General features: G+C 45.9%; 2 protein-coding genes across 9 annotated transcripts in view; one reads left to right on the forward strand and one right to left on the reverse strand.

The window, feature by feature from the left end:
• Nucleotides 1-1,093: 1,093 nt before the first annotated feature.
• Nucleotides 1,094-7,850, forward strand: LOC114850707 (cysteine/serine-rich nuclear protein 3-like). 2 transcript variants are annotated; one of them, XM_029142356.3, is made up of 5 exons: nucleotides 1,094-1,538; nucleotides 2,938-3,121; nucleotides 3,316-3,572; nucleotides 3,758-4,069; nucleotides 4,939-7,850. In XM_029142356.3, exons 2-5 carry the CDS (start codon nucleotides 2,971-2,973, stop codon nucleotides 5,932-5,934), a joined length of 1,716 nt encoding a protein of 571 aa, XP_028998189.1. In that variant the 5' UTR covers nucleotides 1,094-1,538; nucleotides 2,938-2,970; the 3' UTR covers nucleotides 5,935-7,850. The 2 variants fall into 2 exon arrangements, with proteins under 2 accessions (XP_028998189.1, XP_028998190.1); XM_029142357.3 differs by having other exon boundaries at nucleotides 1,095-1,538; nucleotides 3,758-4,054.
• Nucleotides 7,851-9,632: 1,782 nt separating this feature from the next.
• The window catches only part of LOC114869797 (sodium channel protein type 2 subunit alpha-like), a 31,096-nt gene continuing 25,934 nt past the window's right edge, over nucleotides 9,633-14,794 (reverse strand). For all 7 annotated transcript variants that reach the window (XM_029174306.2, XM_029174332.2, XM_029174294.2 and 4 more), the window contains 3 exons: nucleotides 13,660-13,764; nucleotides 13,293-13,563; nucleotides 9,633-13,200 (listed from right to left, as the gene is read on the reverse strand). In XM_029174306.2, the coding sequence (XP_029030139.1) occupies nucleotides 12,017-13,200; nucleotides 13,293-13,563; nucleotides 13,660-13,764 (1,560 nt within the window). In that variant the 3' untranslated portion in view covers nucleotides 9,633-12,016. The remainder of the gene's footprint in view (nucleotides 13,201-13,292; nucleotides 13,564-13,659; nucleotides 13,765-14,794) is intronic.

Raw genomic sequence — 14,794 nt, forward strand, 5'->3', positions numbered from 1 at the left:
TTCAGGAACACAAATAATTCTACTAGGTGAATTGTACAGTAAGAGAAATGCACAAGACAAAATTAGTTTTCGAATCCTTGGGCATTTGTGCTTTTTGATGGAGCCAGTGAGGAGGCAGACAGGAACTGGGGGGAGGAGAATGTGGCTCATAGCAACTAGACTCAAACTGAGGACATTAAGACAATGCTTAGGTTCAGGACTGAGGCTGCACAGTCTGATGTCAGACTAAACAAAAATAACCAAACAGAAGTAGCTTTGAACTTCTAATTGGATTAATAGTACAGCAGCTGCTGTTGTATTGACAGTAAGGGCGGGCGCCACACAGTAATTCACTCTCACACATGGAGCCAAATGTGCACTGACCAACAAGTCTCTTTCCTCATTGAATAAAGTTCTATACAGTATATCTTGACTTAATTACAACATTAAAGGATAAACGGACCAGCTGAACAAGCTGCATAAGGTCATTCTAACGTAACGTAACATGAAATTTACGTAACTACTGTAAATGTGGTTTGAACTACGGCCGGTTGTTGCAGAGAGTTAAAGACTGTGCCTTGACCTCCTGACCCTCATCAAAACGAGAGGGACTTAATAAAAGCTGATTTGTTTGAATTAAATACAAATCAATGAATTGCACTGGCAGCCTAACCTACATTACGTGGCCCTGAATGTTAATCAAACGTTTACAAAGTTCAGCCTCTTCTCAGACGCTGCAGTGACAGAGGCGTCTGCTTCACACTTTAGATATTTGCTTTGCTTAATGAATGGAGCTACTCGCATAATATGTTTTGGGATCATGAAAATAATGAATGTCCTTGTCGTTGTCTGTTTTTCCTCTGATCATCTCTCTCTGCTACCAATTTAAAATTCAAATGAGCTTCACAAAGCAGAAAACACAATAAATCTGCATTTTAAACAGCCCACAAACCCGGATACGGCGTCACCTGCGAGGTCGGGTTGTGAAAATGAAAGTCTCACTGTTGTCGCTACTGTAAATGTAGGCCGGTGATTCTCCTTAAAACTGTAGAAGAAGAATTTTCTCCACTTTCCACCCCCACCCCATCACATCCTTTCTCTCTGGGATCTCAAAGGGCTTGCTTCACCTCAGTCAAGCTCCAGCGCACCAGCCAGCAGCAGCATCGAGCTAACTAGTCTTTGTGAGGGGAGAGAGCGAGGGAGAGAGAGAGAGAGAGAGAGAGGAGAGAGAGAGGGCGAGAGAGAGAAATAAAGGTGGGTGCAGAGCAAGGGAGAAGCAGACAGCGAGCGAGCTGACAGTATGAGCATAGGATGAGGCTGCAGAGGGAGGACGAGTAAGACAGTGACAGAGGCTGGGGTGCTCGCTGCTGCACAATAGAGCCAGAGGCTGCTGGGCAGAGTGAGGGAGCGAGAGAGAGAGAGAGAGAGAGCAGGCATCATGGCAGCGCTCACTGCATCATCACGACACATGGGGATGTTTGGCTGCTGCTGGTGAGCGGCATGTGATGCAGAGGAGAGCCGAGGACTTCCTGGAAACCAAAGGCACGCCAAGGAAACAGGTCAGTGACGGTCCAGCGGCTCTGACACAACTTCATCACGTCATGGGAGGATGCTGATTTACATTTGTCAATAAGAATTCCCCTGTTGGTGTTTGAGGTGTGCACAGAGGGGGAGGCTGAGCACACACATGCTTCTACTGTGTGTGTGTGTGTGTGTGTGTGTGTGTGTGTGTGTGTGTGTGTGTGTGTGTGTGTGTGTGTGTGTGTGTGTGTGTGTGTGTGTGCTTGTGTGTGTGTGTGTGTGTGTGGAGGTCTGCTGCTCTAATTGGCATCGACCACAGGAGTTGAAATGGACGTTTAGGTGAGAGAGGCAGCATGGGAAATCTGGCTTTGAACTTTAACTATGACATCAAATCTAAGGAGGATGTGTTCAGAGTCTCCACTACAGATGTTTTGCCTGAACAGCAATAAACTGAAGTAAAGGGCTGAATACCGTGGAGGAGACGTGGAGCAGATAATGAGAAATGCTTAGCAAAAAAATTAAAAAAAGATGTGGAAGCACAGCTTAGGTGAGAGAGGATGTTCCACAGAGGAGCAGTAGGTGCTAAGAGAAGAAGCGGGGAGACAAAGCCAGTCAGAGCGAAAAAGCTTGGCCCAGCATTCGGCTCTGCTGCATATGATGTAATCCTCCACCAGTCCAGGCAGTCAGTTTTTACAAATCTGAAATGAATGCATGGAGGAAGAGCAGAGAGCGGCCACATTTCCCCACCAGTGCTGTTCTCAGAGCAGGAGAGGGTTACAGTAACTTAGCATGTGGACACATCCTCCCTTAGCAGAGGAGTCACCATACTGTACTCAGACTCACCAGTGGGAAAAGAGAATGAATCAATGGATCGATCTCCTAAAAAGCTCAGCATTTGTTTTTATTCATTAGCTGCTTTTGAAACATCCCTAAATTTGCCAAGGTCACAGAGAGTAATGCTGCGTTGCCACTGGTTGTGTACGGCATCTTGAATTACTGCAGACTTCTGCCAGAAAGTATGACGTGCCAGACATTTACAGGATCAGTAGGTAAATTCAGGGCTGCTAGTGTTTAATAGTCGCCCTCTGACGCACTAATCACTTTGTAAAACTACAGACTTGGACAAATCAGTAGCAATTTTTTCTGGGTAAATGTTTTGCAAGGTTGCTATTAAATTTTGCATAAGGGAATAGTGCAGTACTGTAGTTCAGCTCATGGTCAACCAACTCAATCGATGAAATCAACCTAAGACAAATGTTGACCCCTGAGGGAAAAATGAATAATTTCCTTATCCAGTCAAAACAGCAACAGTACGATAGGGTCTGATTCATCTCCAAACATGATAAAATGATCTGACAATGCACTGCGAATGTTTTTGCTTCACCAGCTGTTATATACATAAACCTACAGTCCCTAAGCTCTGCTCTTTATGTGCAGTACTGTAGGTGCTAAAGAGGTGGGAGGAGCCACATGATGAGTGGGATCCTGAAGAGGAAGCTTGAGGAGGGCCCGCCCCCTTACCTCTCCCTGCAGGGGTCCGACGACGACGAGGTCTCCTGCAGCGACAGCGGCAACAGCAGCGACAGTCTCAACCACCCCGTCCCCTCTGGGCTGCTGGACTGTAAGACTCTGACACTGCACTCTAACAGAAAACACTCCCTCTACGCTGACGACACACAACTGCTACCATTTATCATAATCCCATGGTTTGACTCAGTTTAACAAAAGGTTACGCGGTGGCGCCTTAACGAGGCTGTAGCAGCATTTGAGTGCACTCATTAAAGCCCAATCAACCTCTCTCTCCTCCAATCCCAGCCTCGCTCCAGCAGCAGTCGAAGCGGATGCGAGGGCGCAACGTGCACTTCGAGAGCGTGACCGTGTACTACTTCAACCGGCGGCAGGGCTTCACTAGCGTGCCCACGCAGGGAGGCAGCACGCTGGGCATGTCGCCGCGCCACAGCGGGGTGCGGCGCTTCACCCTCCGGGAGTTCGCCACGGAGCAGAAGAGGAGCCACCGCAACATGCTGAAGGAGCACCTGAAGGAGGAGAAGCTCAATGCCATCAAGCTGAAAGTCAGTGGGACGTCTCAGCGGGGCCTCGTTCACCTGCAGTCATGCTTTATAGACTTACCTGATTGAAAGGCTTGAAGTCAATCCTGTAACAATAATAGACACACTGCCTGTTTTATTGTGGCTTCAGTTTTCCATATGTGTCCTGAGGGTGTGAATACATGAGAATCTACTTCTTACGTCTCCAGCTGACTAAGAACGGCACCGTGTCATCCGTGGAGGCGGACTCCCTGACGCTGGACGACATTTCTGAAGACGACCTGGACGTGGACAACACGGAGGTGGACGACTACTTCTTCCTTCAGCCGCTGACCACCAGGAGGCGCCGCGCCCTCCTCCGCACCTCGGGGGTCCGGCGCATCGACGTGGACGAGAAGCACGAGCTGCGGGCCCTGCGCGTGTCCCGGGAGGAGTGTGGGTGCCGCTGCCGGGGCGCGTGCGACCCGGAGACCTGTGCTTGCAGCCTGGCCGGCATTAAGTGCCAGGTAAATGGAGCTGTGGTGAGGCCCATCTATAATACTACAGTGTTCATGTGTGTATGTCCATCACATCGACAGTGAATGCAGCTTAGGGTCATTTACCCGCACACACACGCGCCTCCTTGGACCTTTGTCGAGCCGCTTGAATGGACTCAGGAGCAGCTGGTTTGCGATTTCAGGATCCCACCAAGCTCTTCACAAGTAGAAATTTCGATTGGAGCAAACAAAAGTGCTGAAGTTCTGAGATTACTCAGTGCTGTGTGTTACAGTGCCAGAGCTGCTGGTGACTCAGCCTGTGCTGAAATAACACGAACAATGAAAGTGATGTCTGGTGGGAGTCACTGCTTACGTTGGCTTCCACTGTAAAGCACGTCACGCAGCACTCAGGCTTCATTCTCAGCTGTACACCGCAGGGCCAGAATGGACAGACCGGCCAGCAGTGCAGCATTACTGCAGTTGGGTATCCAGCTTGCTGCTGCTACACCAGTCTCCCTTTGCCAGGGGGCCTGGGGTCTGCTGTGCTCAACACCACTGCTCCCTTAAATCAGTTTCCTGGTGAAGACCGGATCTCTAAGTCATGAAGTTTTAGGCAAGTAGTCTAGTGTTACCTTCATGAATAATTAAATGTCTGCCCCAGGTGCATCAGTGGGATGTTTGAAACCTACTGATGGGGGATTTATGTCAATAAACACAGAGGCAATTTCTAGTCCATGGGTAAAATGTGAGTTGATACTTTCAGGGTGTTGGCTCCATGCGGTCCGCATGAAGGCGTGTAACATTATTAGTAACAGCAGATTGAGCCCTTACCTTTAAACGCGAGCACATGTGACTGGCGGCTGAGTTCGCCGTCTCTCCTCCACAGCGTGTTTCACTGGTGTGTGTCTCTGCAGGTGGACCGCATGTCCTTCCCCTGTGGCTGCACGAAGGAGGGCTGCAGCAACACGACGGGACGCCTGGAGTTTAACCCGGTCCGGGTGCGCACCCACTTCCTGCACACCATAATGAAGCTGGAGTTGGAGAAGACCCGAGAAGAGCAGCAGCAGCAGCAGCAGCAGCAGCAGCTGCCGGAGCAGCAGCTTGTAACCAATGGCAACGGTTACCATGGCGACTCCTCCTTGGTCCAGCAGCAACAGCAACCGAACCTGCAGTTCCAACTGATGAGTGGCACAGCGCACATTCCCATCATGCACCTCCAAAACACAGGCGACACAGATTTACATCTAGGGGAAGAAGAGGAAGAAGAGGAGGATGACGATGATGATGAAGAAGAAGATGAAGAGGAGGAGGAAGATGATGAAGCTTATGAAGAAGATGAGGACGGCAGCAGCATCTGCAGCGGGCTGTCAGACTGCAGCACACACAGCCTAGAAACCATTGACCCCGAGGAGGGAGAAGACGATGATGAGGATGAGGAAGAGGATGAAGAGGACGAAGAAGAGGACGAAGAGGACGAAGAGTGGGATTGTTCGCTCCATGCAACGAATCCTCCAGCCTACTCAGTTCCACTCCCTTCTGTCCTGAGCTACTCCAACAGCGCCCTGATGAGCCTCAGCGGCCCGTTCCACAGCTCTGTGAATGGCAGCGCTGCCTTCCTCAGCGAGAGCGTCGGCGGCGCGCCCACGCTGCCCACGGTGGAAACCGCGCTCAAGTCGGAAATCAACACGATCCACTGCCAAACGTTCCCCGAGCTGGCCGAGTCCCTGACGCCCCAAACCCGCTCACACGCAGACCCCCGGGAGAGTCACACTGCCGGCGCAGGTGACGAACAGCCGCTCCCCACGGAGCTCCAGAACAATCCCGGAGATCGTGACTCACAGACTGAGGCTGGGTCTGAGGAAACGACAGGGCCATTACAGGAGCAAACACAGGCAGCCGTCTCAGAATGATCATTCCCATGCTCAGCGAAGGGATCGGGTTGATAATTGGAAATCTTTATTCAAGAATTGTGACCTTGATCCGTTAAGAGTTTGATTTATTCTTGATAAGTGCACTTCCAAAGAAAGAAGGACTCCCACAGATTTTGACACAGAAGGCTCAAATATGTGATCTCATTTTAGCTCAGCTCGTTTCTAAACCTCCTAAGGATCTTGGTTTAGACCAGACACTAGACACTATACAACACGGTCAGCGGTGTTTCTGTTCCCTGTGGCTATATGAAGTATAATTTGCCTTGTTATACAGTCTTATCATTACAGCATGTTTTCTGGTTGTGACTGACAAATATGAAATATAAGATTTTGAGGTGCTTGTGTTGTTTAAGTATTTTCCATCGTGCTGGTGTCTCACTGTTGATCCTAATTGTTCTTAAATTTGTCTGTAAAGCATGTGTTGAGTTTACTTAAGATGCTCAAGGCTTACACAAACTGTAAAATGATAAATGACGTCCCTGACGAATATTACTCAACACATTTATGCTAAAAGCTTGAGCACAGACGGACGACTTTAGACAGGTTGGTTTATAGGTTAGAAACCTGACACGTGCAGGCACTGACAGAGGGGTGGGCTCTGGGGGCTCACGTCCCGGCACTTTTAACATTATTATGTTGACATTTATTCATCACTTGAGATCTTTTTTCCTATTATTGCCTTGATTTTCTTGTTGTACCAGTTGTAAATATTTGTATGAATTCAGTTTTGCTTTTACACTGATTTAAGTCCATTTATTAACTTGATGAAAAGTTATAAGAGCAACAATCAAAAGCTGAACAGACATTGGGAATTGTCTGGAAGGAACAAGGTTTTATCTGTCCACCGGTCTGTTGTCTTTGAGGAAGACATGACGTGTACACAGAATGGTTATTGACAACTTTAACGACTGAGGGCGGCATGGTGGTGTGGTGGCTAGCCTCCAGGTGCCTTCCTGTGTGGAGAACCCACACAGACACGGTGTGGTACTGCCTGTGTCTGTGTGGGTTTTCTCCCACGGTCCAAAGTCATGACACCCGTAGGCGCGAGGGACCGAGTAGTGTCTGTATGAGGCCCTGTGATGGACTGGTGGCCTGTCCAGAGTTAGCCCGCCTCTCGCCTGATGACAGCCGGGTTGGGCTACAGCAAGGCTAAAACCGCAAAAAGGCCGTAAAACGACTGACTAAGTGCGACGGTTAAAGCAAGACAATTTAAAAATGGTCGCCATGCCCTTGAGAAACGTCTCTGCATTAAATGTGGAATTAGCTTCTCTGAGCCAGCTTTAAAGAGCATTTTAGCATTTTAGCACTCCTTTTTTGTTTACTCTACCGTTACTGTATGCTAGCTGATGCCAAAGTTAGCATCTAGCTGGTGACAATAGGTGACAGGTTTAGCAGTAAGAGGGTTGGTGGTGGACAAAATGGAGCTAAAAGGACAGTGTTGCCTCCACCTAGTTGTGTAAATAGACAACTGATCGTGTTGATAGCAACCTCAGCTCACAACGTGATGTCGCCAGTATTGTGTTTATACTGTAGCTGCTGCGTCTTCATGTAGCGCCTCATAACCATTTGCTTCGTGCCACATTAAGATCAGATACTAGCACCAGTGTTTGCCTCTTCCTCTTGTGTTTAAGTAACAGAACAATCCCTATTTCTGTGGCGTTCATCAAGCTGTGACACGTCTCCCCAAGCCATGGCTGAGATTAGGAATCAGAGTTATTTATCATTTTACAGTCGCGTGCACAGTGTGATAATCTGCATTTTCCAGGTTCTGGCTTGCGCTGTAATTCCATTTATCTATGTATACTGCCAAGATGGGGCCAAATGTTCTCTATGTGCTTTTTAAAGCAAATGTACATTTCCATGAGAGTGTGAATAAAAGCGTTTTTAACATCCAACTCAGCCTAAAGATGCTTGATTGAACTGACTTTGTTACAAACATGTAAACATGAAATAAACCTAAAGAAACATTTTCTTTATACTGTTCCACCAGCAGATGGCGCCTGTTGCCCAACAACTGACTTCATCCTCCCTGATTCTGACCTCCTCTAACATTTGGGGGTTAAATCATTTTTCTGACGTCAATAAATTTGTTGATTACATTTTTCTTGCTGCAGGACACTGTGACATTGGTTCTTTTGGGAACAACTGCCCATTTTTGAGAAGCATTTAAATCTACTGAAAACTATCAATGTGAACATCAATGAAGTCACATTTTTTGTCGCTCTCGCCCTTATTTCTAGCCCTCCTGTACTTCCCCTTTGGTTTTGCTACACCTTGCAGCCTGCAGAGCGCACTGCTGAGTTAACGCCGTGGTCTGTGGGTGAGGCACCCATCACCCAAACCCAGGGGAAAGGGGAGGCCCTTCTTGCTTCCTCATTGGTCGTCCCATTCATCTATAGAAATATTTTCATGGCTCATTGCATAACCACACAACAAACAGTGTGTGAAGCAGGTGCTGTCCACAATAGAGATAAACATATATTCAGCTGTCTTTTATGGCCCCCGTGACAATGGAGTGCTCGGCGTGGGCTGGACACTGGGTGACATCAGAAACAGGAGGTCACCACCTCCCTCCTGTCCTTTCCTTATACAATGCGACTGGTACAGCCACAGCGTTGGGGGCTGGAGCCAGGGATCCTTGCTTGCCTTTTGCCTGCAAGGTATTGTGGGTAAGCAAGCTCAGAAATGCTGCTGATCAATCACAGACAGGGGAGCTGTGATGTTCGGTTGCCAGGCAACAAGAAGGGAGAAGCAGGAGCAGCAAAGCGTTTGTTGGGGACTGCTGGGAGGGGGTAGTCTCGGCTTTATCACCTCGGTCTCACTCCCGTCTTCCCCAGAACCATCTCCTTCCTTCTCCCAGCCTGTCTGTCTGCTCCATCAAGGACACGTCACTAAGATACAGCTGGATACATGCGGTACAAACTGTACCCCAGATGATTTCAGTCACTCCTGATGACTAATACTGTACATTGACATTTAAAAAGAACTGTCTGACCAAAGTTAACACAATTAAGAACTCAAAGTCCAGTATTAGTATTTTTTTTAAAGAAGACGAGATGTCACCGAAACATTAATTTATAACTTCTGTCATGTAATGATAGGCGGTCATACATGTGGTGATGAAGTCTGGGAGAAGTAGCTACAGAGGGAATATGAGGAATTTCTGCATGTTCTCTTTTTCAAATATTTGAGCTAAAATTGTTTATATTTTGTACAGTAAAATATGAAAGGTAGAGTATTCACACTATATGGAGGTAATAATAGATAATAATTCAGAAACATAATGTAAGCAGTATGTCCAGTTGATAAATACACTGTAAAGCACTAGAGGCTCTAGTCTCCTTCGCATCAACAGTGTCAGCACTCACCTCAGAATGAACGCATCCTGCTGCACAGTACGCTTCCCAAAATAGGCTTTATTTTGGAAATCTAGGTTTTGTGTTCTGTTGCCACATTTTTGGTAAAAACAAAAAAAATGCCACATTTTGCAAACTGATACAAAGTGTAACATGTACTTGAACCACATGAATGACCCTGTTCAAGGTTGCCGCCAAGTAAAAGCAGTCATACGTCAGGCTGAAGGTCACAGGCCAGAGAGCAGATGCTGCACACAAATTAAAAACCGAACGTTTGGTACCACTGAGCAAATGAAGAAACCTGAGAAAATAAACAAGCAATTTACAAAAAATATGTCCTTTATTCATTTGGCTTGAAAATGATGTTACCATATGAGCGGACAGTAGTCACTTCTTGCATGCAGTTCACTAAAACACTACAAGCGCAATGAGAGATGGCTACTGATTGCTTCATGGTCTGTATCTACAGATATGAGGACCGTACATGTGTTACAGTGCAGAAAGAAAAGTGAAACCAGTTCTAGAAAAAATGTCAACCAAACCCGGGGACTGGAAAAACGCACTCGTATCTACAGTAAAAATGCTATTTATAACTGGTAGAACTTTAGCAACTGGCAGAGCCCAGTTGCTCGCACACACTTTGAGTAGACGTTTACACTCACAGTTTTCCTTTCTTACAGATAAGCACACAGACAGCAGCACATGCCTCTCACACACACTTACATGTATGACCACCACATGTGGTTTTACATAGCAGTGGGGATAAAAAGTGCTCTTACATCAAATGTAAGTGTGATGCATACTGTGGGTCCAAATAGCTAGTATTTACAAACCAAACCACTACATTAAAACCACTCGCTTCTCAGTGAACAACATGAATGTCATACAAACATCGCGTGTTATTATAACCTTTAAATGTGATATATGGTCATGTTCTAGTTTAAGAGCAAATAGAAAGATCAATATTCTCTTTTTCGTATATTTCTTATTACTTAAGATAGTTTCTTTACAAGAGACATGGGGGATGGGTGGGATGGAGGGTGAAGGAGAGGACAACAAATGCTCTGGAGGAGACTGTGATACACCAGCAGACGGATGAGTCGGTGTCGCCTTGAGCAAATTAGTTTGACAATAAAACTGCCATTTCCAAGAGTTAGATGTGAAGGTTGATCCCACTCTCGTGTCAGTACGTTCGCTAACCAAGGATTTAGGTATTTAGGAGTTTTAGTAATTCCTATCTTCACCCCTGATACGTTTGCACTCAGCTACCATAGGTAGCACGATGTGCCTGAAAGGACAAATAGATGCCGATAACTAAACAGATGGATTGTGAAAGGGGAACTGTTAACTATGGTTTAACCTCAGACAGGAAGCATCCAACATACTGTATCATAGGAAACTGAGTCTTACAATGTTTTAGTGCCTCTAGAGACACTGGCCTGTGCGACAACAACATAAACAGTTATTAACATTCGTATATTTGGAGTGTGGCTAAAATGCTAAAAGCAATAATAGTAAATACGTCATTAATCCCCTTGGGGATTTCTTTAGGACAGGCGGCTGCACGTAAGGCACCAAGGGTTCAAGGTTCAGTGTCAGAGAGACTTGTAGCCAGAAGCCAGGAGAACGGAGACCCCCCAACCCCCGTGTTCATAGACAACTGTCCTAACATCTGGGTCACTAATGTTTGGAAGAGTTACTTTCACTTTATGGGCAGGATACTGTAGATTTAAGGATAATACCGGCTGGAGGTTTCTGCTCTACCTAGCTGTTGCCCCGGTGCTTCTAGTCCTGACTTGCGCCAATGGCTCAAGCTGCAAACACGTTTGAGAGTGGTATCAACCTTTCAATCTACCCATCTGCAAAAAAAGGACTGAGCACGTTTCCAGACATGTCAGCTATTGGTTTAATGTCCGTCATTCCTTCAGTTGCATACATTCAGCTTCTCTGCATTTAGAAACACAGACTTTCTACTGAAAGTGGGAGGTGACAGTCCGGATAGAAGCACAATACAGATTTGAACAATCACTGACGGCATACCAGTGAGCACAACCCGCGTGTCCATTGTGCTCCACTGGTATGTCAGTTGTCTCAGGTTCATGTACCGTATGAACCAAGAGCAGCCTGGCACTGACCCTGCACTGTACAAGTTTCCAATGGTTATAGCGGTTTCCAGCATTGACTTGATCTGCCCTTGGTCATTTTACAACAGTGAAAGCAGTGGACACATTCTCACAATAATGACACAAAAAGTAGAAAACATTCTTTCTGATGAAAAAAAGAAAAAGAAACCCAAAAATAAAACGAAACCAAAAAATGCAGAGTACTTGTTAAGTGATACAGCGATTGTTAGATTCAAGACACTGGATTTATAGTAGTAGCAGCAGCACTAGCTACAGACAACTTAACAGTACACTCAAGTGTGTCAGATAGTAACAACAACCAATAGGAAAATCACAAGCTTTTGCAGAGAGCCTCTTCCCATGTTTCACTCAATCCACGGCAGTGTCTGCTGGATAAATAGTTTCTGTATTTCTCCTCAGACGACCCATGTCATCCCCAATGACACAACACTCGGATTTCATTGTTCCTCAACCCCCACAATCAAAGTACACGTGTACATATATCTACCCCCACTTAGAAGCTGTAAACAAGTTTCCCTCGTGTCTTTGATGCATTTAGATTATTTTGTTCCTTTTAAAATTCTACTTCTTTCGGTCTTTCCCTTTGTTTTCTTTTTCCCTGTTTTCTTTCTCGTATTTGTCCTTGTCCGACTTCGTCACACTGTTGTAGGAAGGCGGCGAGGCTGTGGAGGGGGTCATGTCCGTTTTGTCCGTGGTGGAGTTCTCATTGAACTTGCTGATGACCATGACATCTTTGTCGGGGTCACGGACGCCCTCCTTCAATTGCTCTTTGTATATGGTGGAGGCCTTTTTCATGGCCAGGCGGATCATGTACCGACGGAAGGCTCTCTGAATTATGACGGCCGACATTTCCTCCTGTTTTCGCCGCAGCGTGGTCGTGATGGGCTCGTAAGACACCTTGGAGGGGTTGGAGGCCATGAAGCGCTCCTCCATCTGCCCACGTAACACGTCCATCTCGCCACCTTCGCCCAACACTCGCTTGGTGAAGGCGAACAGGATGTCGAGGCAGTGGATGCGCTCGCCGCTCACCATGGGCAGGTCCATTGTGATGAGCTGTATCATGTTGGGCTTGGGAATGCGAAGTGGCGGATCCAAAGCGTCTGCAAAATCAGAAAGCTTGCTGTACTCCACGAACTGAGTGGCGTCCGGGTCAAAGCGCTCCCACACTTCGTAGAACATCTCAAAGTCGTCCTCGCTCAGCGGCTCAGCGCTCTCCTCCGTGGCCACGCTGAAGTTCTCGAGGATGACGGCTATGTACATGTTGACCACGATGAGGAAGCAGATGATGATGTAACTGACAAAAAAGAAGATACCCACTGACGGGTTGCCACAGTTGCCTTTGTAGGAGTTGCCTGGGTGCTCCAACTGACTGTCGCAGTCAGGCTCCCTCTTGTTGAGTATGGGGGCCAGCAGTCCATCCCACCCTGCCGAGGTGGTAATCTGAAACAAACAGATCATACTGTTCCCAAAGGTTTCAAAATTAAACATGTCATCGATTCCCGACTCCCTCTTGACGTAGGCAAAGTTGGACATGCCGAAGATGGCGTAAATGAACATGACTAGGAAGAGGAGGAGGCCGATGTTGAACAGGGCGGGAAGGGACATCATTAAAGCAAACAGAAGCGTCCGGATTCCCTTGGCTCCCTTGATGAGGCGAAGAATGCGACCGATCCTGGCCAGACGGATCACTCGGAACAGCGTGGGAGACACAAAATACTTCTCAATAACTTCGGATAAAAACATACCTGCAAAAACAAAGACACAAAAAACCCATGAGGACACAATCCCGTTCAAATTCTACATTCTGATGTGACAATATGAGAAAGCGCCTCCTTACCTACAATAGACAGGATCACCACCACAAAGTCAAATATGTTCCAGCCAATGGTAAAGTAATAGTGACGCAGAGAGATCATCTTGAGCACACACTCTCCGGTGAAGAGCACAATGAAAACCAGGTTGATCCAGTACAGGGTTTTGCCCATATCTTCTGTTTGGTCATCTGTCTCCACCATCATGGTCACCATGTTAAGGCAGATGAGGATCATGATTAAAATATCAAAGGCCTGCTTTGTGATGCAGTCGAACACGCAGCCTTGAAATGCATTCTGGGGGGAAAGGGAGGAGACATTAGTCATTTTATACCTCCAGTGATGGGCCAAATTGCACATGACAGCATTGCCTGTGAGCTCTCATAATCTTACTGTTGGTCGAGGTATAGGCTTTTGCGGTTTCTTGGAGCCCAGCTTCTTCATAGCGTTGTAATATTTCTTTTGTTCTTCTGTCATGAAGATGTCCTGACCACCCAAGTAAAGAGATGACAAACAAATCTGGTCATAATCACGCACTAGAAACCATCTCAAACACTGTGACGATCACTACACTGTCCTAAATAATACCTTGATTTCCTGTATGAAATTATTATGTCTGTTTTTGATAAAAGGGAAGTTTTATTTCAGCCCATAAAATTTAGCTTATATTGCAAGAGTTGTTGTTGAGGACAAAGCCAACTGTGATGTACAGTACACTTGCTATTTGGTTTGATTAAATTCACACACAATCCAAAATCAGCTATTTTTCTTTAATATCATCTGCATTATTTATGACTTAAATCAGTAATGCGTGATGCTACATAAACCACTTCTTAGGTGCTGGGAAGCTTTTAAATTGAATTAAATTAAAGTGAGCAGCACTTTTCTAGGCAAATGCAGATCAATAAGATGTATTAAGATCAAATGCAAATGATTTGAACAAAATCTATGTACACAATGTATTTAAAATACTATAGTATCACACAGACCAACTGTAGCAGATGCATCTACTGAGTACAGAACTTGCTCTTTAATGATGTGTCTGATCACATGCGACTGCTCCTAATAATAAATTACCTGTGGTTGTTTGTGACTGACATCATTAAACAACTGTTAGCTCTCATTAGGAATGAACAGAAGTCCAATTCAATAGCTTATACATAATGACACATGACTGACTCTAGCAAGTAGTAATACAGCCAATGACCCTGCCTCTCGTATATAGAAAAATACACCTGTGCACCTGCAGGAAGGTCAACTGATCTGTTTTTATTCTGTCATGTCTTTGTTTCCAGGCAGGCTGCCTCATTGTTATCACTGCTTTTATTTGCTTTTAGTGTTATTTTATTTTTATTGATTATTGGGATGCAGGTGAACAGGTTCGTTTCAATTTATTCTGTTGATGAGTGATGCAGTTAGTGCTGGTGTAGGTTAAATAAATTAATTACAGTAGATTGTTTCTCTGTATTAAACTGTCCCAAGAACCACACATTAAATGCTTTAAACATATTTCCATGTCAGCTGAAAC

This window comes from Betta splendens, chromosome 2 (assembly GCF_900634795.4).
Source record: "Betta splendens chromosome 2, fBetSpl5.4, whole genome shotgun sequence".
NCBI lineage: Eukaryota > Metazoa > Chordata > Actinopteri > Anabantiformes > Osphronemidae > Betta > Betta splendens.